Source organism: Pagrus major, chromosome 19, assembly GCF_040436345.1.
Source record: "Pagrus major chromosome 19, Pma_NU_1.0".
In the NCBI taxonomy this organism is placed as follows: Eukaryota; Metazoa; Chordata; class Actinopteri; order Spariformes; family Sparidae; genus Pagrus; species Pagrus major.
In genome coordinates, this window is record NC_133233.1 from 18,047,837 (window position 1) to 18,071,978 (window position 24,142).

At 39.5% G+C, this 24,142-nt stretch overlaps 2 protein-coding genes across 4 annotated transcripts in view; one reads left to right on the forward strand and one right to left on the reverse strand.

Moving 5' to 3' along the window:
- Positions 1–668: 668 nt before the first annotated feature.
- On the reverse strand, positions 669–9,152 carry lztfl1 (leucine zipper transcription factor-like 1). Its single transcript, XM_073488517.1, has 10 exons — positions 7,842–9,152; positions 7,411–7,535; positions 7,046–7,240; positions 4,150–4,207; positions 2,843–2,914; positions 2,686–2,751; positions 2,524–2,601; positions 2,091–2,267; positions 1,870–1,973; positions 669–1,649 (listed from the first exon to the last, which is right to left on the reverse strand). The coding sequence occupies exons 1-10, from the start codon at positions 7,842–7,844 to the stop codon at positions 1,631–1,633; spliced, it is 897 nt and encodes a 298-aa protein (XP_073344618.1). The 5' UTR covers positions 7,845–9,152; the 3' UTR covers positions 669–1,630.
- A 2,662-nt stretch (positions 9,153–11,814) lies between these two features.
- The window catches only part of LOC141014215 (dnaJ homolog subfamily C member 13), a 32,763-nt gene continuing 20,435 nt past the window's right edge, over positions 11,815–24,142 (forward strand). For 2 of the 3 annotated variants that reach the window (XM_073487912.1, XM_073487914.1), the window contains exons 1-7: positions 11,815–11,968; positions 14,804–14,884; positions 21,068–21,143; positions 22,353–22,502; positions 22,956–22,997; positions 23,091–23,291; positions 23,396–23,602. In XM_073487912.1, the coding sequence (XP_073344013.1) occupies positions 14,817–14,884; positions 21,068–21,143; positions 22,353–22,502; positions 22,956–22,997; positions 23,091–23,291; positions 23,396–23,602 (744 nt within the window). In that variant the 5' untranslated portion in view covers positions 11,815–11,968; positions 14,804–14,816. Of the gene's footprint in view, positions 11,969–12,929; positions 12,950–14,803; positions 14,885–21,067; positions 21,144–22,352; positions 22,503–22,955; positions 22,998–23,090; positions 23,292–23,395; positions 23,603–24,142 lie in introns of those variants that run through there. The other variant, XM_073487913.1, reaches the window with a different exon arrangement.

Sequence of the window (24,142 nt, forward strand, 5' to 3'; positions counted from 1 at the left end):
CTCACCACATCATGGTTTGGTTAGCTTATCTTACGTTTGTCTTCTTGCTTTTGTTTTCATTGACAACAACTGCACGCACATGTTGGTTTGCAGTGTAATGCACCTCGAACTGTTTTGTACAGTATGCATGTTGGAGTGTGTGTGTATATGTGTGTATTGATGTGCACACACACGGATGTTTTTGGTTTTAAACACTTTTCTGCGGTTTCATTTTGTTTTTTAATGCAAAGCACGATGAACTGCTTGTATGAAATATTGTATACAATTAAAGTTTTAATCAAAATATGTTTTTAACATTAATTGCTGAATTGAGGCCACATTCAGCCTCTGAGATCACACATCTTCATGTCACTTAAGTCAAGAACCTGTCATTTGTTTAGTAGTCATTGCAGTATGGCGCCCCCTTGTTGAACCAGTCGGCTCCAGACATTGATATGTATTCTTTCTTTAATCTATCATGATCAATTAATTGAATTTGATTTTCTTTATCTTCTTAATGTATAACAGTGTCATAACACCCTGAAATCTATCCCAGCATGCATGGGCATGTTTTAATCTTCAGTGAATTCACTTGAAGTTTACTGTATATGTTTAGAAATACCCTTAATGTAAAGTAAGGAAAAAAATAATAATAAAAACAATATCATATCTGATTTAATGACTACACATGCATTTGGTAACAGCTTTATTACCCCATACTTTGCACAATACAAACAAATGCACATCTAGTGTAATACAGGGTAGATGTATCATACTCTACAAGAGCATTACTTCATGAACATCATGTATATAGAGATTTTTTTCTTACACTCCATCACCCACAGCAATACGAAAAGTACACAGTTAAAGATTCCAGACAAAAATATTCTATGCCCTTTGTGAAGGGAAGAAGGGAGCAAGGAGATCGTTCTAGATCACTATCCATGTCACTCAATATGCGAAAAACAGAAAACGTAAAAGCAAGAAATATTTTCGACGATCGGACTTTCACAGAATGTCACATCATTGGAAATATCTTCATGTGAAAAGTTATTTTAATTGTTCAGGTAAACAAATCAAAGTCAGGAAACATTGCTTTGAAGCTGTTAATAAACTATAAATAAGCTGGCTTGGGTCTAAGTCAATAGTACAAAAGAGGCTGCTAAAATTAAAACTGAATAGCAAAATATATATAACTGGTGCTAGAGAGCTAAGTTTTACTTAAAACCATCTGATAGATAAGACTGCAAAGCTTCAGGCAGACAGAACGCATCTGTCCAATTCAGCAAATGGACAAGGCCTCTTCAAACAGGGACATGTTAGTAATTGCATAGAGCACTGAGGGAAGTCTGCTAGCTACTGTAAGTGAGCTCCAAATTGAGACGTAGAAAAAAAAGCACAGCTGAAGATCATTTGTCACTATTATGTTTGCATGTACTGCCAACCTCCCCGCACCCGCTCTGTACTTAAGCCAATAACTACTGAAGATTCCAGGTAAAGCATGAATAAACAAATCCTCGTGGAAGGAGTGCTTTTTTCTGTCTCTCTTGTCTCACAGCAGTGAAACTGATGGTTTCTTGTCCAAACCAGTCGTAAACTCTCCCGTCTCACCCTCTGGACATCTGTTCAACCAGCTGTCTCGGGGCAGAACTCATTCATTGGGCTCGTATCTGAAACAGACAAGTGATAGCAAGGTGTTTTTTTAAGGAGACCTGCAGACATTTCCAGCAGTTTTGTGGTGACCAAAACAGATATTTGAAGCCAAACCGTGATGTGTTCCTGACCAGAACCAAGTGTTTTTTGTGCCTAAACCTAAGCAGAGGATAAGCACATCGAAACGTACTAAGCTAACATTTATTGTGGCGATTGGGTTGAAAGATGAACACTCACCTCTGCAATCGTTTCCTAATATCTTTGATCTGCTCATTCTTCTTGGTCAGGATCTCCTTCATGTTGCGATAGGCCGCGGTTTGCTGGAACTTCTTCTCCAACTCCTGCAGACGACACACAAACAAATGACATTAACTACAAAGAAGCTGAATGCATCAACCGTCTCTTTGACTCAACAATAACTGGGCAGTTGCAGGTGAAGAGTGACCACAGTGACGCACCTTCTCTGCCATAGACAGCTGCTCCTGCACTCGCAGAAGCTCGTGTTTGGAAGCGATCAGGTTCTCCTGCAGATCCTTCTGGGAGACAGCGTTGGCACTAAGAGACCTTTCATAGTCCACCCTGAGGGCCGCCACTGTGTCCTCGAGACTGCTGATCTCCTGGGATTGAGCAGCCACCTTGAACGGAAAAAGGAAGGTGCAAGTTCAGATGGAGTAATGGCTAATCACCGCTAGAAAGAAGAATCTATTCCCTATTTCAACAAAAGCAACACTGTGGTCAGCTGGATACGTACCGTTTAAGGGTCCAAGTTTGCAGATAAAACCAAATGATAGCAAATGTTCAGATGCAATTAATAAAAAAAATTTAAGTGTAAAATGGAAAGCAGACCCAAAAGAAGATGATGCTACTTGCAAGCCAAACTCCAAACAGTACCTGCTGTTCTCCTTGCACCTTCTGAAGGTCTTTCAGAGCTCGCTCTGCCCTGGTTTTCTCATCAAGAGCACTCATCGCCTGAGAGAATCAATCAGAAGCAGAGAGTTAACAACATAAACACAGTGCTGTTTGCTTGAAAAAATGAATGTCTACCTGCTATACCTGGGATTCTAAAGTCCGCAGCCTGGATTTCAGTTTATCATTTTCCTCCTGTAGTCTTGAAATCTCCTGAAGAAATATTAAGACAGGTGTGAAGGAGTGAGGACACAACTTTCTACAATGAATCTGTATATATAATTCATGCAGTTTATTTCTTTACCTTGTTAAGAAGTTCAGACACTCCACCTTCATTCAGTGGTGCTAGCTTGGGTTTGCTTGTTTCCTGGTTTATCTGGGAATAAAGTGAACACAGCAGTCCTTTCTTAGTCTAAAACTTGTTGGCTACCTTGCTCATAAATGTTCAATATGTAACTTCTGCATTTGCAGAGTGTTGTGTGGAGGGCCGGGCGGAGCGGGAGGGCAAGTACTGCTGTTCAGCTGCTTACAGCCAGCTAGAGAGACAGAGCCAGACCTTCTGGAGGAATAAACCCCTGGAGTCACTTCTTGTTCTTTTCTGATTCTCAACCGTTTACTGACTTACAGCTCAGAGATTACTTATAAACTTTGGGGATTAAAAAGTGGATTTATCTTCACTCCTGTTTATCAACCTGACTGCAGCAGCAATCCGCTGCCAAAATTGTTGACTGCTGACTGGAGCTGTAGTAGAAATGTACTTAACCTCATGAACGTAATGTAACATAGAGGAGAGGGGGGAGAAGCAAAGTCTGTGGCGAGTAAGTTAATGAATTCATCGAGAGTTGTCCTGAATTTAACCACACAGACGCACTCACCCTTGGTGTGTGCCGTTGCTGGCTAACATGATCTTATGGCCAGTGTACAGTTAAGTAAGCTGGCTCATTGGAGCAGATAAACACTGCATGAGATGTGACAAATGTTCCTGCTGCCAAACTCGCTTCACTGGTGGTGTAAATAGCAACAACAGGCAACCACATGACACGCACCATTGAGTAAACTTGTTGGTTTTTCTGGGTTTGAACTTGGTTGGAAATATTTGTGATTATGTAAAGTACACAACTCAACAAAATATTTTAAGATCTATTTCTTTTTAGACATTTTAATACAGAATTCCAACATGTTATAGCTTTAAAGTAAACATGATGAGCTGTAACGGTAAAAATACAACGCCTTTTCTTCTAGACCTCTAGTCTCGTTCTTCCTAGAAATGCAATGAGGATTGGTGTTTACCTTTTAAGAGAAGTGTGAAAAGCCAAACCCCTGACAGAGCGGGGTATTGCATTACAACATTCTATTTGCTTTTCTTTCACTGTGCATCGTGAACCACACTTCAACCTCGGTTATGATGTGTTACTTCTAAACCACGCGGTTACGTGCGAAGGGCAGGCGGCCTGACACATAAAACGACTTAAAATGCAAAGGGAGCGCTGCACTGCTCTCTAGTTACTGAATTCCATGCGGGCATAAATATACTTTGAACACATGATTAATGACTACATTGACAGTGATGTCTGAAGGCCTACACGTGATAGAGCTGCACATTATACTCACCTTATCGGTGGTTTTAAAGTCAGTCTTCTCAAATTCAGCTACTTGTTCCAGCAGCTCCCTATACGGGTAGAGATGAGCAAAGAATTGGTGGCGGAATAAGAAGGGAAAATAAAAAAAGCTCGTAATCTTATCGAACAGTGTCGACAAATTTTAGGAATAGGTAAAACCTTCACTAAAATACAAAAAATGGAGAGTAAATGTCAGTATTTTGTGAGCCACACTGATCTGTTATCTATCCATCTCCTCACATAACTGTCACCTTCCTTGCCACCACAATGTTGATGTTTTTTGACATTACAATAATCTACAATTTGGCGGTTATGCATCTCTAAACTGTTGTTCTTCATGGCAGTTAAGCATTTATGATATATATAGACAGAGCCTGTGGTGAGCATAACAGCTCTCTGGAAAGCTTAAATGTGGTTTTAAAAAAGCAGCTGAACACACGTAGACTGTGACATGGGGCGTATTCCCTGCTTTAGACACAGTATCAGTCACGTACGGCCCTGTGAAAAAAAAAAAGGGCTTGTTTATCCACCCACTTTGTGCATATCACAAACAAAAGAACATTTCGAAAACATGATCAAGGTTTTGCCATGGTGAAAGGTTACTGAGGTCAGATGTTGCGTTAAGTTCACCTGAAGTCCATTCAAATAGAGCTGCAACAATTAATCAATTAGTTGTCTACTATTAAATTAATCGCCAACCAGTTTGATAATTGAATAATTAGTTTGAGTAATTTTTTAAGAAGAAAAAGTCTAAATGTTTGAGTTCCAGCTTCTTAAAATAACGTTACTGAATACTGAATAACTTTAGGTTGTTGACAAAACAAGATTGTTTTGAGTAATCTACAGCTTTGAGAAACACTGATCAACATTTTTCACCATTTTCTAACATTTTATAGACCAAACATCTCATCGATTTCTTGAGAAAAGGATCAACAGATTAATCGAAAGTGAAAATAATTGTTAGATGCAGCCACAGGAGCTTTACAATTCACTACATGTCAACAGTCAGCTGCAGACGTATGAGTTTTAACACCTTTTGCATAGATACAGGAGATTAGTTAACTGAATGTGGAAAAGTCTTGCTTCCTCTATCTCAGTTCAAAAGAGGAACAGGATGACGTACCACTGCCACTGAACAGATTCCATTAGATTACACCAATGTGACTTATAGTTGATCTATAGAACAACCTCTGACTGTATTTGTGCCAAAAAGCCTTAATAATACATCCTTTGCCCAAATGTCAAGTGTGCAACGTAGATTCTGACAACAGATCGAATGTGATTTATCTTTATTTCTGGTATCATATGTACAGTACACACCCACATTGCTCTGTGTTCAGGCGTGCAATATGAAAAAACACTCTAAGCCACTCTCGGCATGTTTGATTAGTAACAACAGCAAGAAAGATCTTTTAGGAAGTTTTGTTTTACCGTATAAACTTAATTATATCACACATGGCCTAAAACTTTGTGCAAAATCACCACTTCAAAAGTATGCACTCAGAAAACATCAGTAAAAAGTTGAATATTAACTTTAAAACTTTATTAAATGAAACAGCAATTCATTTTTAATTATTAAAAAATTTAAGGATGCAATAAAAAGATTAACGATTTTAGTTGAAAACATTCACAAAAATCACGACGATAATCAACAGAATGTGAAGAAACAAAGTTTTGATGTTATGACATCCAATATCCAATATCCAATGAAGTTAGCATGCTAATCAGCTAGCAACAGCCCACCCCAGTCCCACTTTCTTCTGCTAGCAGTATAAACACAAACACTCACCTGGTGCTCCTATCTCCCGGTCTGCACCGCTAGATGTACAGCTAATTGAGCTAACTAGGTAACGGCAGCTACAGTTACTCTGGTGATATGCTGCCGCCTGTTTGTTGAATGAATTTGACAGCTGGACAATTCTTACATATTGCCTCTTTAAATCGTAAATTAATTTTGTATAAGTGAAAGGATTTAAGAGTTTGTTCACCCAAATTACAAAAGCCATTTTTTCATTTTCCTCTAAAAGGTAATTCGCAATGCAGAAAGTTTTACTTTAAGTTGGAACAGTTTTGAGATTTCTGTTACTGGTATTTTTTAGAGGCTAAAAGAAACCAAAATATCATTTGAAGAATTCATAAAAATGCAAAGGTGTCTTTCTACAGTCCTTGTTACTTAAGATAACACAGTGGCCTAAATATTAACCATAGAAATCAGAAATCCATAGAAACAGGGAAATTATATCTGCATTAGCACATTGATTTTATACTTATTTAAATCCAGTTTTTAATGCTTTCTGATTCTTTAACATTCACAGATCTACTCAACCTTACTGAACCGGCCTGGCAGCAAAGGGCATTTACCTTAAAATATAGAAGGTAGCAGAAGTTGTGGCTTTTAGGTTAACTGAATTCACTGCAAAGGGGAAACCACTGTCATGGAAAATGGGTTAAATTGACATATTGCAAGCACGCATGTGGCTTGGCAGGCAATGACCTTTTTGTCTGGCACATCAGTAACATGCAAGAGATGTAAACTTAAACAGCACTGAGAAGGAAGTGGTACAAAGTGGAGGAGTTTCTTCTCATGAACATGAAGGTTTACTGTGCGTTGAGAGGCACGGCTCACTCCTTCTTTTTTTTGCTGTGGTACTGTGTTTGACCTTGAACTCTCACGTCACTTTCAGTCATTTTAATTCGGAAATGTTTTTACAGCAAATTTAAATCATCAAAATCCCCAAAAATCAGAGATGTGCTTTGTGTGCAATATCTGAATGAGAACATTTTGTACTCATGTGCGAGCAAACCTGACCATTGCACCTGTTGTTAAATGTTTGCCAGGCGTTTGTAGTCTATTAACTCAACAATCATGAATCCTCCGCACTGCTCACCTGTTCTCCAGCTCTGAGATATCACTCTGCAGTCGAAGGTAAAACTTCTCAGCCTGGGAGAAGAGCTGCCTGAGCAGCAGCACGTTGGTGTGGGCTGTGTTGATGAGCTCCATCTCCACCTCCCCACGCACCACCACCTGCAGCCCATCCAGCATCTCCTTCACTTCATCTACTGTGAAGGTTTCGTCCACCAGCCTTCAGAGAGAAATACATGCGCACATGCATACATATTACTGGTCCAACTGAACTAAGGACGTAATTCTTGTGTTACGCATTTTCCTTCCTTTAAATATGAGCCTTAAGTGAATCAAAGTGGAATTTATTAACAAACAATGATATGAAAACACTTAAGTATGATCAGTTACCTGCTGTCTTTGAGTTCTTCAAAGCATGAGTCAATAGTCTTTAGTCTCAGGATCCTCTTTGAACGTGCAAATCGCATGTAATTGATGACTTCATTCTGATGGTGTTCATTAAACCCAAATTCAGCCTGCATGGAGACATGAAGAAAGAGAAGATAGTCACCAAGAATGAAAGACGGACAGATGGAGAGACAGATAGAAGCTGTAATGGAGACCACAACTAGCTTATAAGCTAACATCAAGAGGATTTCCCCTGCTAATATGTGACAGGGCCTGTTCACATGAGCTTGGACACATACAACATGCTATCTATGAGGATGCTTGCTAACAACTCGTCTTCAAACAAAACAGAGCGAGGCGTTTAGCATGCTAACTTCAAAAAGCAGTCAGGTGGCGTGGTAATCTATAAACAGCAAATGATAGAAGCTACTTACCATGGTGGCTGTGGAGCTAACGTTATTGTTACTAAGTTAGCTAGCTTGTAGATGAGCTGATCCAAAAGAAAAATGGGTGTTTCAGCCTCTAACTTAGGCCACGCAGCGAAGTGACTAGAAGCTAGAGTTAATAAAAATGCAGCTGGAGTCGATGGTTCAAGTAAACCCTTTTAACACTTGAAGTTAAACCCGGTCAGTGCGCTAAACGGGGGGGTTAAATCATAGCTATAAGATTATCTGGCAGATTGGCTAGCCTAGCTATCCAGCTAGTGTTTGCCTTGAGAATGCCTTGGTAACGGAGATAGCGTCATTACCTTGGTTACTAGTGGTGCGTTCAACGGCGCTACGTACATCTTGGAACAAGAAGCGGTACACCACAGCATTAAAGGTGCACTATGTGCACTATCTCTGGGTTCTGTGGACCGTATTACCCTCTGAGGACAGCTTGTATATTCAGTTGTGTACATATATCAAATAGATATTTTATAAAAAAATATATATTACCAGTATTACAATTTGCATTTATACCTTAATGTTGTAAATATTGCCTGTCTGAGTTTTTCTTTTCCCAAACTACATAGTGCACCCTTAACGCAACAACATTGTTACATTTTTATATACATAAATACTGACATTTAATAGTTACTATCATCTTTAGATGGTATTAAATGCTAATCCTTATTTTACTGAGGTCAAAATGGAGTTATTCGCTTGTTAAAAATAAATTAATAAACCTCTGGCCTGCAGTTTTTGTTTATTGTCCTAGCAAAACAATTCTGAATTCAGCAGCCATCAAGAATGTTGCGGTTTATGAGTGCATAAAATGTAGGCTTCAGCAAACAGGTTTTTACTGTCTCCTGACTGGCAGTTGGGCTTGCCTCAATGTTTAGTTTGCAGCAGTAGATGGCAGTAGAGAGTTAGAAAAGAAGTGTGAGAGGAGTGTGTTCACTGCAAAGCCAAGGTCGAAGCCACAGGGAGGCCTTGCTTTCTACAGGGCCTTACATGATCCACTTTTTTTTTAAAGACCATGAAATCATGTTGTGGTATACACTGATTGAATTGCTTTAGCCACTTCTCTTTAAATATAGGGGTGAGGGAAGGTTATGTAGAAGAAGTTATGAACTCAACATTAAGAAAGTAGTTGTAGAAATAAAAGAAGCCATGATGGGAAAATATGGAACTTTAAATTTAGATTTACTTATTTGGGTTGCTTAACCTAAACCAGATTCATTTTACTGTACATTTATTATGACAATATTATTATTATTCCAAGCAGAGCAGTGAACAAAATGTGTTCACAAAATCAAGCTACTGATCAAAACAATATAACTTTTTGACACTTGCTGGCCCAATTTTGATAGCATCATTCAGTCGTATAGAGCTATTGCCAGTATATATTTTTTTGTATTACTGTTTTTCTTCTACAACTTTCAAACAATTTTCATTGTTGATCATATATCATCCGTAGCTCTCCAAATTCCTCATGTCAGATGATGCCTCTAAAAACACACATTTATCCAGCTATTATTACATGGGTGGGATTAGCTGTCTGATGGGTCAGGGCCACCAGCTGTATTCAGGGGCATGTGTGCAAAAAGTATGGTTTGTAGCGAATCTTGGAGGACACCTTATCATGTTTTTTTTGCACATTTGGCCACTGTGGAGGCTACTCTATCATGTTTTATTTACCATAGGGGCATCCAAGAGGGTACTTTCACAGCAGTTTTTTAAAAATGGGGCCCCAATTTTGGGGTGAAGGGGAGGGGGATGTGTTGGTTCCACCCCTCTGAGTCCACCAGTGGTTAAACTCATTTGACTTCATGTGAACCAAATAAAAACTTCAGAGGTTTTGTTGCACTGTCTCCTAATCCTCTGCCATGGAAGCCTAAAGGACACCACTATCCATTTCGTTAAGGAAGTTCCTCAGAAAAAGAAGGAAACTTTTTCCCCCTCATGTCTCTCTAGCTGTAATTGAATTAGACTAACGGGCAGCGCATGGTTGGCCACCTAATCAGATGCCTCATAACGTGACCACTCTGTGCTGCCCCGCTCAATTTCACTGTGCAACATCAGTCAGTCACAGAGGCCAAGATGTTTCCCCTTTACCTTCAATCGCGGTGAGTCTCTTATAATTTGACACAGGCAGTAGATATCATAGGTTCTGAAGGGTTACAAGTCATTGATTACTCTTAAAAGTTTTTGTGAGAGTCCAATATGTTGCTCACATGGTGCTTCTGTTCTATAGTGGTCAGTCAGACCATGGCTGGTGGTTACTTTTTATTTTTCACATGTACTGTACCTCTTATGGTAGAATCAAAATGAGTGGATATTGAGACCATTATCTGGAAATGTTCTACAAAGTGCTTGAGCAAACTGGCAAAGAAATTAAATTATAGAGAAAGAAAATAATTGAATGAGAGCACTGAAACATAATATATAGATCAAAAGTATTGCAATGAATCATTGTAGGCTTATACAAACAAGCAGTTTACAGATGCACATTAAGTAAACTGTTGTGGTGGAAAGGATAGGAAAGGAAAATACAGTTATTGACATATATTCACTTTAAGTTGTACTCACTTTTTTTTAAATAAATGAGGGTCTCAGTTTCTGTTGAACAGAGCTAACATCTATATTTGACACATATTACTGTAAATGGTGAATATCTAGAAGATAATTTTACAGAATATTTATAAGTTAATGACTTTGAATGCGCTTTATAGTGCAGATTTGTGCATGTGCCTGCATGTGCATGAGTGTATGTGCGACCGATTCATTTTTGTTCGGGTCGCAGCTTTCATGTAGACGTTAAACTTGACAAATACTGTAGAAGGTTGAACTTTACTTTTATGTTTCTGCTGCATTGGTGGGACATTGTCCCTAGGGGGCGTAATAAACCTTCGTCCTCCAAGTGTATTGTTTTACCCAGCAGGCTACTCATACATGGAAAGCTGCAAAACAAAAGAAAAATACTGGTTGAATTACCCTGTAATTAATGTAAGACAAGTGAAGCATACATACAATTCATATACATAAATACAGACATTTAATGGTTAATCTCATGTTTTCATCTTTAAATTATATCAAATGCAAATCATTTTTTCACTAAGGTCTAAAATGTGTTATTGAAAAGCATCCACTGCCATTTAAATTGCTATTTTGCACTAGTGTGTCTGTATTTTTCTTTTCTATTTCATAGCAATATCAACTCTAATATCCTCACTCATAAGGAAAATGTTTCCTTGTTTTAAAAAACAGTTTTTGTGTATTGTCCTTTCAAAAATAATTCTGACATTTTTTGTCAAAGCATGATAACCATCAGGTCTGACTATTTTTTTTCTCTTCAGCAATTTCTCAAGAAGGTTTATGAGTATATTAAATAAACCTTCTTCCTCCAAGTGTATTGTGTTACCCAGCAGGCTACTAAAACTTGGAAATGCAAAACAAACAAACAAACAAAAATACTGGTTGAATTACCCTGTAATTAATGTAAGATATCAAAGAAATATAATACATACAGAGGGATGCAAATGTAGAAATAGAGAGAGGTGTGATTCAGTGTCCATTTCATCAGATCAATTCACATAGAGAACTTAGAAAATCCATTTTAGCAAGCAAATATCTTATCAATATCGATTCATATGTCACTCTTGTGTGTATGGGAAATATATTCTGTGTCGCCTGATCTGTCGACTTTTCAAAATGTCTCGCAGCCTCTCTTTAGCAGCTTCAAATTAACCGAAATAGAAACTGAAGACTCTACTATCACAGCCAGTCTGCAGTCGTCCTGCACAATAAACTGTTCCGAGGTCAGTGTCTACTGTATGTATCAATACGAGCCGTAAAGAAAATGAAGAACAGCTGATCTCGGGTCAGGTATCTCCTTAATTCCGCGTCCAGACAAACCAATCAGCTGACAGCCGCATGACAGGCAGGCCTCACGCATGCGCAGTGGCACACTATTGCTATCAGGAATATGGCAGCGTCCTGAGCCCTGTTGGGGGGAATACGCCGTAACTGAGCTCCTTCAGCATCAGAGTGGGAAAACTGAGAAGCACCGACCGCACTCAGAGGAGGGTGGGGGGCTGAGGGACGGCTACGAATAACACCCCATAGCAGTTTTACAGGTAAATGCACCCGCTGGTACTTGCCACTCTCTTCAAGCCATCTTCCCTATGTTTGCTTGATTGAACCCCGCTGCTAATGCGACTAGCTAGCTCTACCAACTAAACCTGAGTGATGTGCTACTTAGCCGCTAGCTTGCGGCTATCCCAACATTAGCCTGCCACAGCCCCTTTTTCTTTACATTTGGTAAACAAACGCTGGTAACAAACGTGTCTGGGGCTGTCTGTTGTTTTAGCTAGGTGGAGCAATAGCGTCGACATAGCTGTAACGGCCGTGTCGTGCTTGTTTTTAGCCGGACAGTTAACCGTGTAGGCCCGCTGCAATGAGTTTGGCTAAACGCTTGAGAGCCAGGTAACGATAATGCTGCCAGGCATGGATTTAATTGACAGATCAGGAGCCAGCGCACATCCTCAACTGGACTTAAGGATCGCCGTTAGCCGATTTGTGCAAATACATGTTTCTATGTACAGAAAAAAATCATGTTTTTAATATGTTTTGCGAGCAAGTGGTTCTTGAAATGTAGAGAGAACCATGTAAGATGAAGTGGAGTAAGTTCCCGTCTTGGTGGTGAGATTGCTTCATGTGATTGGCACGTAAAGGGAGGACATTGCAACACGTCTTCAGTGCAGAAGAAGCTTTTAAGTAGATGACATTACGCCTATGTCACACATGCTATATGGATTATTTAAGTGTCCAGGTCCAGATGTTCCCTGTAAATGTTAAACTTTAGTAGCTCACTTTACTTCTGTCTACTGTCAGTCCAGGTATGGTGCAAGATTTATATTCAGCAGAAGTTTAACTTAAGACAGGAGTAAAAAAAAAAAAAAAAAAAAAAAAAAGACTATTAGGGCCATATAATGATGCAATGGCACATGATCGTTTGACCCTTGTACCCACACGGATGCTTAAGTAGTGTTCCTCTTCATATTTTATATCAAAAGGAAACAGGGGATCCCACTTTTTCCAGCAGCTGTGGGAGACAGGTGAGAAGACATAAGACAAACAACTATGCAGAGTAAAACAGCTGTTTGACGAGAAATACGTGTTAGTAGTCATGAAACGTATAACCTGTGGCTGTAGTCTAGTTTGTCAGTACCTTCAATGTAGATGAGTCTGTTTTCTGTTCTTCAGATAGGTCCCATTTAGAGGTTTGATACTGCGGTTAAAGTAACTGAAAAGTTGTGAGACCTGTCTGAAACAAGTTGTCATGTAAATTTTGTGTGCTTTTCTTTGGGACTTCCATTTATTTACTCTACTGTCCTCCTGTTTACCTTTTTGCTAAACTCTGTCATGAATAATTTTCTATTGATCTGCATACAGGCAGGAAGAGCTGGGAGGGATAATCACATGACCCAACCCTGGAATCTGCCTTGGTCTTTTTTTACACTCATCACAGTAATATAATAAAAACTGCACTGCCCTCTGCAGCAGCAAAGAGCACGCTGTGCACTGTTAACATCTCCTATTGTGCCATCCATCAGCCCCCTGCTTTGGATTAGATTCATTATGCAGCGCCATGAATGCATGCTTGGAAAAAAAAAAAACTGTTGATGCAAAACTTGGCACTGGACTGTTCCTTGCACCTTTGTTCCTCCAGCACAGGCATCAATTATTGAGATGCCGACACTGGCTAATTTTTAAAGGCCCCTTGTCCAGTGTTGTGGCACCTTATAGTGGCTTGTATTTTGCTTCCTGCCCTCTTTGAATGTCAGGCGATTGTTGTCCCCTTGGTGAATGGTGGATTCCATCATTTGTGGCTATTTTGCTGCTCCCTTCTTCAGTCACACACTGAAACAGAGCGGAAGGAAAACTGGAGTCAGATTTTTCCAGGATCCTGGCAGAGTGCTGACACAGGTTCCCCTTGTCACAGTGCAGCCGCCAGCAAATTGCTGCACTGAGGATCGGAGAGGCCATTATTCCCTCCATCTGCTCTACTCTGGTCTGTCTTTGATACCTTCATTTTTAATTTGTTTTAAACAATCTGTCATGAAGAATCACTCTTAACCATCCCACTAATGCGTCTTATTTTGTCCTAGTTAGAAAGGGAATCTCTGGAGTGTCTAGCTGTCATAAAGTAACATTTCCAGACTTTTTCATTCAAATTAGGCAATGGGCCTAAACACTAAAGCTAACCCCTGTTTATCTAAAGCAATCAATAGGCCACACTGGCTTTGCACCAGACTTTATTGACACATGCTCAGCTGGTTCACTGTTGTGTCCTTTTTGTGCCTGTGATATCAGCCTGAATGAAGGACCTTTACTTCCTTTCTGTTTGGCTGAGCCAGTCGTAACCCACTGGTTTCTCAAGTATGTCTCTTTTTCAAAGCGAGCCTGTGAAAATGCACGCATGAAAGAGACCATGAGGGTATTAAGGAAGACTAGTTTATGATAAACTAAGTCATGTGCTACCAGCTGCCCCGATGCTATGGCTCGTAACTGAGGTAAATCGGTGAAGAATCGGTCCGTTATGGAGCGATGGGCCACTCTGTCATTTGATAATCCCTCTTAACTCAGTGTTAGTTCTGTAGCTGAGGGAGTGTCTCTGGGAGTCTCTCCCTTTGAGCTGCAAAATGTTGAATGACTGTGTGAAGTGTGTGGTGGTATATTGGAATGTGTGTTACATAAACTTGACGTAGTAATTAGTTATAAGTTATTTGGTGACTTCTTATAGAAAGACGTCAAGTGAGACCACTCGTCCCCTCTGTTGTGTAGCTAAAAATATAATCAGATGAAGATCCTCCACTTATTTATTTTCTGCACCCTATTCTGTTTTGAAATTGTAGAAGGTCTTACTTTTTGATGCAAGTCATAATAATATCTTTTCTTCTGTTTTGTAGGTCCTGTGAAAAGATGAATGTCGTCAAAGAGAACAAAGACCTGGCCTGTTTCTACACCACCAAACACTCCTGGAGGGGAAAGTAAGACCCACAACTTGTCCTTTAACCCCACCGTCTATTCCACCTCCTCTTTGTATTTGTTTATGAGGCAACATTAACCTAAATTTTTCCCCTCATCACCTTTTAAAGACATGTTCTGGCATTCCTGACTCAGTGCTTCCATTGTGTTGACTTCCTTATCTCAGACAGGGATAGGAGGTCAGCAGTTACAGATCAGTACCAGTGAAGTGTGTTTTGTAAAGCTGCACTGTCTCATGAAATGTAACCCAAAGACAAAGACACTGGCAGTAAACACAGCAAAGAAGTAGAAGTGACATTTATGCATTGTTTGGATACAAATACATACAAAGGCTTTAACAGAGGATACAGTTTTAATTATTTTATCTTTCTTCTTTCTCTTAATATTTTGATAAAAAGTACAGCAGTAAATATAAATACTATATTACATTTTGAGTAGAGAATAAGACAACGTCCAGTCCTTACAGTATACTGATATTTTGGCGCAGTAGCTAGTTGTTACAAGATGTGCTCACTTGAGGAGACAAGGTAAATATGCCTTCTGTCATTTGCTCTCGTGCCTGTAAGGATTACAAAGTTGATAATGTAGGAAAAGTTTGAATTATGTTCAGTCGTCTAGATTTAATTAGAACAGGAAGGGAGTGTTTGTGCACTCTGATGTGTGGACAGTATGTGTCAGGTGAAGCTGTGACCTTATTTTAACACCATTTGAGGTGTTGACACAAAAATAAATGTGCCAGGATGTTGAGGCCAACATGCTGCATCTAAGATGTAAACCAGGGTTTTTACAGTTTAATACAACTAATCTAAAAACTAAAACAAGGTGTGACGAAACATCTTAACTAACTGAAACAAAAACTAGACTTAAAACGTAAACTAACTGAAACAATATTGTTTACTTGCAAAACTAACTAAAAGAAAATATATACACTACATGTCATTAGCTTTAGTCAATTTGGTCAAATTTATCAACACAACAAGCATGAAGAGGCATTGGACCTGAGACTGGGATGTCTACATGGCTGTGAGTTTGTATAGTAATACCTCTTCTGAATGTCTTAGATCATTCCCCTGACGCAAACCTCTCCATTCATTAGGGCTGCGGCTAACGGCTATTTTCATCATCAATTAACCTGCTGATTATTATCACAATAAATCATTAATCGTTTAGTCTATAAAATGTCAAAGGATTGTGAAAAATTCTCAGTGTTTTCCCAGAGCCCAAAGTGATTTGCTCCCCAGTCATCTAATCATCAAATGTATCAAATATCTGAATCTATCAGTGTATATGTGTTTGTTTTATTTCAATTATATAGAGTAATGCATTTAAGTCAATACAGCCATGAACTAAATGGTACTTTATATAGATACTTGGTGGCCCTCGGAGCTAAAGGATGTACAGGTTCCAGTCTGAGCTGTGAGCCAGTGGGCTCAAATTACCAATACCTGCTCTCTAAATGTCTTTGTCCCATTAAGGCCTGCCATTGACTTGGGTAACTTAAGCAGGGCTGCAGAGCATTAGCCATCATCAGAGCTTCATCCTGCTAATGCTTCCTGAAGTGTCCAACAGTGGCGAGTGTTGATGCATGTCTGTGGTGGACAGATGAGGCCGTTACCCCATTTAGAACGACAGAGTGAGACAGTTTAAACCTGCATTTATTGTTGACCTGAATGGGTCGAAATAAGCTAACCTTGGTCTGTATCCCTCCTCCTGACCTGGGTTGAATGTGGGTCAGGGATGGAAACTTAATTTATTGATATTGACATCTGAAGGTCATTTATCTGACCCTTCGAAGACAGAGAGAAAGATGAGAGCGAGCACAGGACAATATGATACTCCTTTTACACGGGACAAAAATCCCACTAACACGCACTTACATCTGGCTTTTGTCTTCAATGGGAAAGGGTACAATCTGCCTTCATTCAAGGATGATGGCGTGTAAATAGTTTTTCATCCTTCTCTGTTCAAGCAGCGCTCAAACATCATTCAGCGTTGAGTTTGAAAGCAAGACTGAAGTCAAAGATATGAAAATTAACCACTGTGACATTGTCATTGGCCTCCATGCTGCTTTTTACTGTTCCTTGTTTTCCGGCACGTTTGTGATTTCAAACTTGACACACCGGAAATAAAACCAAAAATTGAAAGGCGACCCTGTCTATTGACAATGGGAGAGGGGTCAATCAACTTTTTTTGGTGGGTTTAACCGCAGTTAAAAACCTGCATATCTATGCTAATTTTGGTTTGAGCAGAAAGAAATGAAATTAAACTTTATGTGGAGCTTTTGTAATAAGATTTTGTGGTTTATCAGTGAAGTGTGACTACAATTACAGACATAAGTGCCTGAATGCTGGCAAACGGCAGAGATTAGTTTTTTACAGCAGTCTCGTATGAATGCGTCAAATGAAATTCAAGTCAGACAGAGCTTTATTAAACCAATGGAAATAGAAAGAGAAGGTGTTGTCAGGATGTCCTCCTTCATCTTGCTTCATTCTTGCCTCAAATCAGACTACTTTTGTCTTCAGCGGGTTGTAAACCAGGAAAACTGTTTTCACCAACGATCTTAGATAAAAACATAGCATTCAGACTGCTCTAAGAAACCATACCTGTTAGCCAAAGCACAATGTAACAGGTTTTGCCCACTAGTTTAATTAACTCTGGCCTTGGAAACTGTTTCAGGATCATCTCAGACTAAATCTGTGTCGCAGATGAGAGGATCACAGCTCTTCACTGTGAATACAGAACATGTTCCCAAAAGTAAACTTTAATTAGACTCATCTGTGATTAGCGTGCCCCTTTTTCCATATATAAAAAGCACTTTTGTCGTGTAAGTTTGACTAACATGCTCAGATGTATTTTTGTCAAATTTCTGAGAACAAGACTTTATTGAAGAGTGGTCAGCAGGCAGGATGAATATGGGTCATCTGTTGTGCAGGGAGTTGAAGGGTAACAAAAACAGCCACAGTGATGTGGTGCTGCTTTGTAGTTTCCTCTATTCCGTCTGGTTTCCTTTTTGCATGTCTAAAACAAGTGTTTCTGAGTGTTTCAGATTACATTGTGACATAATAACATTTTTAAAAATCACTGCATGTCTGACAGACTAAAATCACAGCAAACCTCAACTGTTGTAGCGTTGCTGAAGTGTTAGAACTGAGGTTTTCCCCTCTCCCTCTCCCTCTGCTCATGATCATGTTCATTTCAAGTCTTGTGACTCCTACTTTATTAGATTTGTCTCTGTGTGGTCCTAATGAAGAACATTTACATGATTTTTGACTGGGATTGATTCTCTCAGAGTTTTCTGTGTCATTTAAGGGGTCAAACACGGAACATCTCGACATTTTTAGAGCATGAAGATGCAAATCACATTCTCCTTTGAATCTTTTTTGAATGCCTTCATTTGTCTCTGTGTTGTTCCTCCAACAATAAGCAAGCCTTGCTGCTACAGATGCTCAGGCTTTATGTTTCACTGGCAGTTTTACCTCCCAGTACATGTGATGTGCTTGAACTGTCTACTAACAACGTTTTCAGTCAGTTGTTCCCATCGTTGTGGGTCTGTTGCTCACATTCTTCCACCACTCTTTGCAGCTCTAAAATCCAGTGTTTGTTTAGGGGATAATGTAGTGTTGCCCTAGCTTTTTATGTTGTTGGACAAATCTTCAGTTCAGCCTTCTTTGTGAGAAATTGGTTTTAAAGAGGAGAGGCAGTTATAAGGAGGGGTTAGTCAGATACAGGAAGTTGCTTAATGCGACTTTATTATGAAACTCTGGAAGTGGAAGGAAAAGCTGTGAAGACGTGTCATACAGTACGACTGAAGGAAGAGTAACCTCTGATTTTCTCCCATCATGATAGTTATGGTTCTGTTAAGTCCTGTCCTGTATAAAAATCAACGTGGAACATCATGTCTGCTCTTGATTTATGTCAAAATATTATAAGCAGAGATACTGTGCAACCACAAAGTAGTTTCAAGTCTCTGCATGGTTGATTTTCATATCTTTGTATGAATGGAAATGTGAACCACAGCAGCATGACTTGTAAAATAGTCAGCAGTGATGTCCAGGGATTTGTTGCAGATAAGTCGAAACGTGCAAAACACGTGTAGGATTGTTTAAATTCCTGTGGTCTACACATATTATAATAAATATACTAATTTACTCTCCCGGATCACTGTAATCTCAATTTCTCAGCAGTCAACTTTGGCTTCAGTGTCTGTAGACAAAACTCCAGCTTTTCCTCTGTACTTCAAACTGCATCACTTGGTTATGGAGTTGGCTAGAGAGGCGTTTAATGCCTTGCTATTTATACTGTAATTAGAATGCTTCAGTCAGAAAATCAGCCTGTTTGTAGTTATCTTTCATTTTATCTTCAAGGTCATCTTTATGCTGTTACGCATGATTTCTTTATGTATCTTTACAGTTAGATTATTGAATACAGTATGAATGGAAAAGCGAGTAATTGGTTATTAGCTGCTCAAACCAAACAGATAGTGACTGTGAGTACTTTACAACACAAACTCACAAAATGATGACAAGTATATCAAATTTCCTCAAAATCTTATAGTGACTGGCTTTGTTATCGAGCATTCAGTGTTGTCACAGACATACAGTAAAAATGTGATTCATTGTCCGCCTTACTCACACACCCTGGCCACAGAGGGTTGGATATTGCCTGCTGTGCATCAAGATAGAATTAAGAGGAAAAAAAAGAAGTCAGCCCACAGAGAATGAATAATTAACTACATTTGTGCTGACACCCAGTCAAACCAGCCTCTTAACATCAAGGTCAAAATGTGTGGACAGACAGCACCCTGAGAATCAGGACAGAGTCTTGGTCTCAGACTTTGTGGCCCAAGATGATGAAATAAAAGAAAAGTGGAAAAGAAAACCCCAGCATGAGGAGAGAGAGGGAAAGCACACAAAAAGTACAGGACATTTGTATAATTGTTGAGAAGGAAGGATACTGACTGTGGGACGAGCTTTGACCTAATATTTTACTTCGGCCTTGCCTCAGGCCGCTGCCACGTCCTGTCTGTTTATGTTCGTCATTTACTCTGTACACAAGTATGAATGCGTTATGTGGAAGTAACCTCTCAACTTGACTTCCTTTTACTCTGCTTTTTTAGATAGAAGTAGCCCGTCACTTGAACTCTTATTTGTATACAGACCTAATGAGGATGTGCAAGAAAGAAAGGAGCCAAGTCAGCATATTCAGTGCTATTGAGGTGCCAAAATAACATGTTGTACATGGTTAAACACATGTATACCAGATACAAATAAACCCTCGCATGTAACACTTTAACATACCCCCTGCTTAAACCTAATTCTCACCAAAGAAACCCTCAAATGACCCATTTTCAAATCAGTCACCAACTACTGACTGCTGGCAAACCACTCAGTGATCAAGCGGACGTGCTTGCCTGCTCGCGCACTCACACATTCACTCAGCGTAATATGCAGAAAAATTGAATTTCACACTTCCTTCCTATGATGTGAGGAAGCCCCACACTCACATCAGTTCCGATGAATTGATGTTAGTTGTTTCAGAAAAGAAGAGTGACTCAGAACTACTAACATACAAGAAATCACTGAGAGATCTTATGCAATAAATGATATAGAATAGCAAATTTCCTAATAGTAAAGGTTGCGTCTAATAGGTTGATATAAAGAAATCACAGCTGCAGTTAAGGCTGCATAATTATCACTTTCAGCCCAGCTAGCAGTCTCTAAATGCAGCTTTGAAAGTGAAAGTGAGTGATCTTTTCTCATCATTTTTCCCTCCGTTTGTGCCTTATCTCAGCCGTCACCTCATAAAAATGTCTGTACATGATGATATCATCAGTTAATTGAGCCCCAGTGATGTCCCCTGTTGTTGACTCATCATCATTAGCTTTCAGAGGGCGGCAATGGGCGTGCAAATGGCCCTTTCCCTCTCACACCACCCTGCCATCCAGCTGACGTAAGGGAGCTTTACATGATAAGATATATTCTGCAAATTTGAAATCTAAAGTTCGGAAGTTCATAGAGTTTTCAGAGTTATAAAGGCGAACTGGATCTGATAGCTTCGCTTCAGCTATCTCCCACATTAGAAAAGCCACCGCACATTCAGCCTCTGTATTCACTGCTTATTTTATGTGACTGTTCGTGCTGTTGTAGGTGTCGCTGATGCCTTTCTGACTCATCTCTTTGTTCCAGGTACAAGCGAGTCTTCTCAGTGGGGACGCATGGCATCACCACATACAACCCTACCACGCTAGAAGTAACAAATCAGGTCAGTGTGTGTGCAGCCTGTTATAGAGGAACTCCAGTATCATTCAGGAAGCTCCTCTTCGCTGTAGCTATCAGTGCCTCGCAGGTGCTTGTGGGATGTGATCCATGTGACTATTGAAAATCCATTCGAAGCACACTGATCCTTCGCTAAAAACTGAAACACAGTATTTTTGCCTTCTTGTGCTCAGCCTTTAAATATGCTAAGCTTTCAGCTGTGCAGTCGACATGCAACAGTGTGTCTTTGCACAGATTAAACATGAAACAAATAGAATCAATACACATTAGACATGAGCCTCTCAGTCAAGAAAATGGTCATGGTTGTTTAAAAGGGAAGGAAGGAAAGTCCCCCCCTTTGATATAGTTGTAAAGACATTTTACTGTACATTATACATCAGCAACTACAAGTTCTCTAATGAAGACTGTTTTATTTTATTACAGCTGTGTTAACTATATTGTCCTTCATCTGCTTAAAGTACTGCTACATATTATTATGTTAGAAACTATGGATAAACTGATTATCAGTCTGGCACATTATCGGATATAACATTTAGCATTTTTTTTCTGTAATCATAATTTGTTTTCAACTGATTGCCAGTAAGTAAATAGATATAAAATAGGACTGCATGATATGGTCAAAAAATAATTTGCAATTATTTTGAGACTTGACAATTGCAATATGAATCAAGATCGGAGAGATTTTGCCATGCCATATACAAGGCTAGCTATCCCTTTAATGTCTTTAGTTATATTTAGCCATCAATAAGCAGGTTGGCTTTATGGCAGTGCTGGATCTTTATTTGTGCTGCAATGTCACAAATGTACCTTTTATTTGTGACGTATTTGATTAGATGGGTTAGCCATAAGTAACCAGTTATTCAATAACTTTCCAGAAAATATACTATGCTAAGAAATGAGCGTAAACAATTACTGTGGTCAATTCATTGATTAGTTTATCAACAGAAAATAAGTTGGCATTATTAAGGTAAATTAATCAAGCAATTTCTAAGTCAGAAACGCTAAAAAACATTCTCTGGCACAAATTTGAGATTTTGCATTTTCACATTTATTAAATGTTTAAAAACTGCTCAAACACTTAATAAAGGTGATTCAAAGAAAAGTGGATTAATAACATCCTTTTTTATGTTTAAACTTTTTGTGTGTGACTCTAACAATGTGTTTGCTTCTGTGTTGTTGCTGTCGGTGGTACCAGTGGCCTTATGGAGATATCTGTGGTATCGGTCCAGTAGGAAAAGGTCAGGGAACAGAGTTCAACCTCACATTCCGCAAAGGCAGTGGCAAGAAGTCTGAAACGCTCAAGTTCTCGACAGAGCACCGGACAGAGCTGCTCACAGAAGCACTGGTGAGGACAAACAGCTGCATTACTTCACGATGACTAAACAGACCTCCATGAACATATTTATCAGAAGGGGCTCAGAAGTGGTCTTTTTCCATGCTTCGCAGTTGTGTCATAGCTGCACATTTTGCTGTGTTATCTACACAAAAAAAAAAGCCACAGGAAAGTCATGTAATGTACGATGCACTGTTTGGGAATGCAGCACTTGCAAATCTCCAGTCGTTTGACTCTAGACTGTAGCTGTTCATCAAAAATGTGTAGCAGATGGTATGTTGCTGTGATGCAATAAAGTCATCATGCTGAGGTGTTTAGACACAGCAATAAGGATAGGTATTTCCCCACAGAGCTCATTAAATATATTTGTAATTTTGCAGTGAAGACAATACTTCACATAAGTCACACAGTGATGATTTACAGCGAGCTATGTACGTTTATGTCTTTGTTTTTCCTCCTTCACAGAGATTCAGAACAGAGTTTTCAGAGGGAAAGATAACAGGCAGGGTAAGTACTAAAATCTGTCAATAAAAATGATCTATTTAAGTTTATTTACCACTGGGGTTAAGACAAAAATGTTGTAACATGTGTGCTGAACAGCGTTACAACTGCTACAAGCACCACTGGAGTGACACAAGAAAGGCTGTGAGTTTAGAGGTGACACCGGGCGGCATCGACCAGATCGACCCGCACACCAACCGGGTGGTGTGTTCCTACGACTACCGTAACGTAGAAGGCTTCGTGGAGGTCTCTGATTACCAGGGAGGATTCTGCATCCTTTATGGCGGCTTCAGCAGGCTGGTATGCATTCATAGAAAGTTTGTGTGTGTGCTACATGTTGTTATGTGTTGAAACAAAATTAGGACGTTTTTCCCCTCTATCTTCCCATCGCCTCTTTCCCTCAGCATCTGTTTGCCTCGGAGCATCGAGATGATATAATCCGCAGCGCCATAGAGCACGCGGGGAACTTCATTGGCATCACACTACGACTGAGGAAGGACGCCCTGACCTTTGAGGATTTTGTGACAGACAGGTTGGGGAAGTACAGCTCAGACGAGAGCATCACTTCACTGGCTGAGTTTGTGGTGCAGAAGATCACCCCTCGACACCCGGTGAGAACACTCTGCCTCTCCTTGTTCCTCTCAGAGCTGTTTGGTTCTCAAAGTGAGATCCAGGGACTCACCAGGACGCTCTTAACAGATTGCTACTCGAAAACATATGCAGCAGTTTAATTTGCTTGTTTGATATGTTTCTAACACTTACCTAACATTAAACTGCTGTAGATCCTTTAAACGCACTTCATACTGTGAAATTATCCAAATGTAAGTATTATGGAGAGGTCCACTGGTCAAAAGGATCCGAAAATCATGACTCTAAACTTTCTAAACAGTATGGGCTGTTTTTCAGAAAGCCAAGTAACCAACCAGTCTTTTTTATTCTGATTCTCATTATAATTCTCCCTACTTCTATATAAAAAAAAAAACAAAGTATACCATGACACTGAACATTAGCAAATTGTCAAACAGGATCTGGTGTTCCCATGGAAAAGATGCATGTATACTGTAAACTGAATGGTAATGATGGTAACTTGAAGTGTTTAATCAGTTTTGTTAGTCTTATGACTATGACTAATAACTGACTGATTTTTGCAT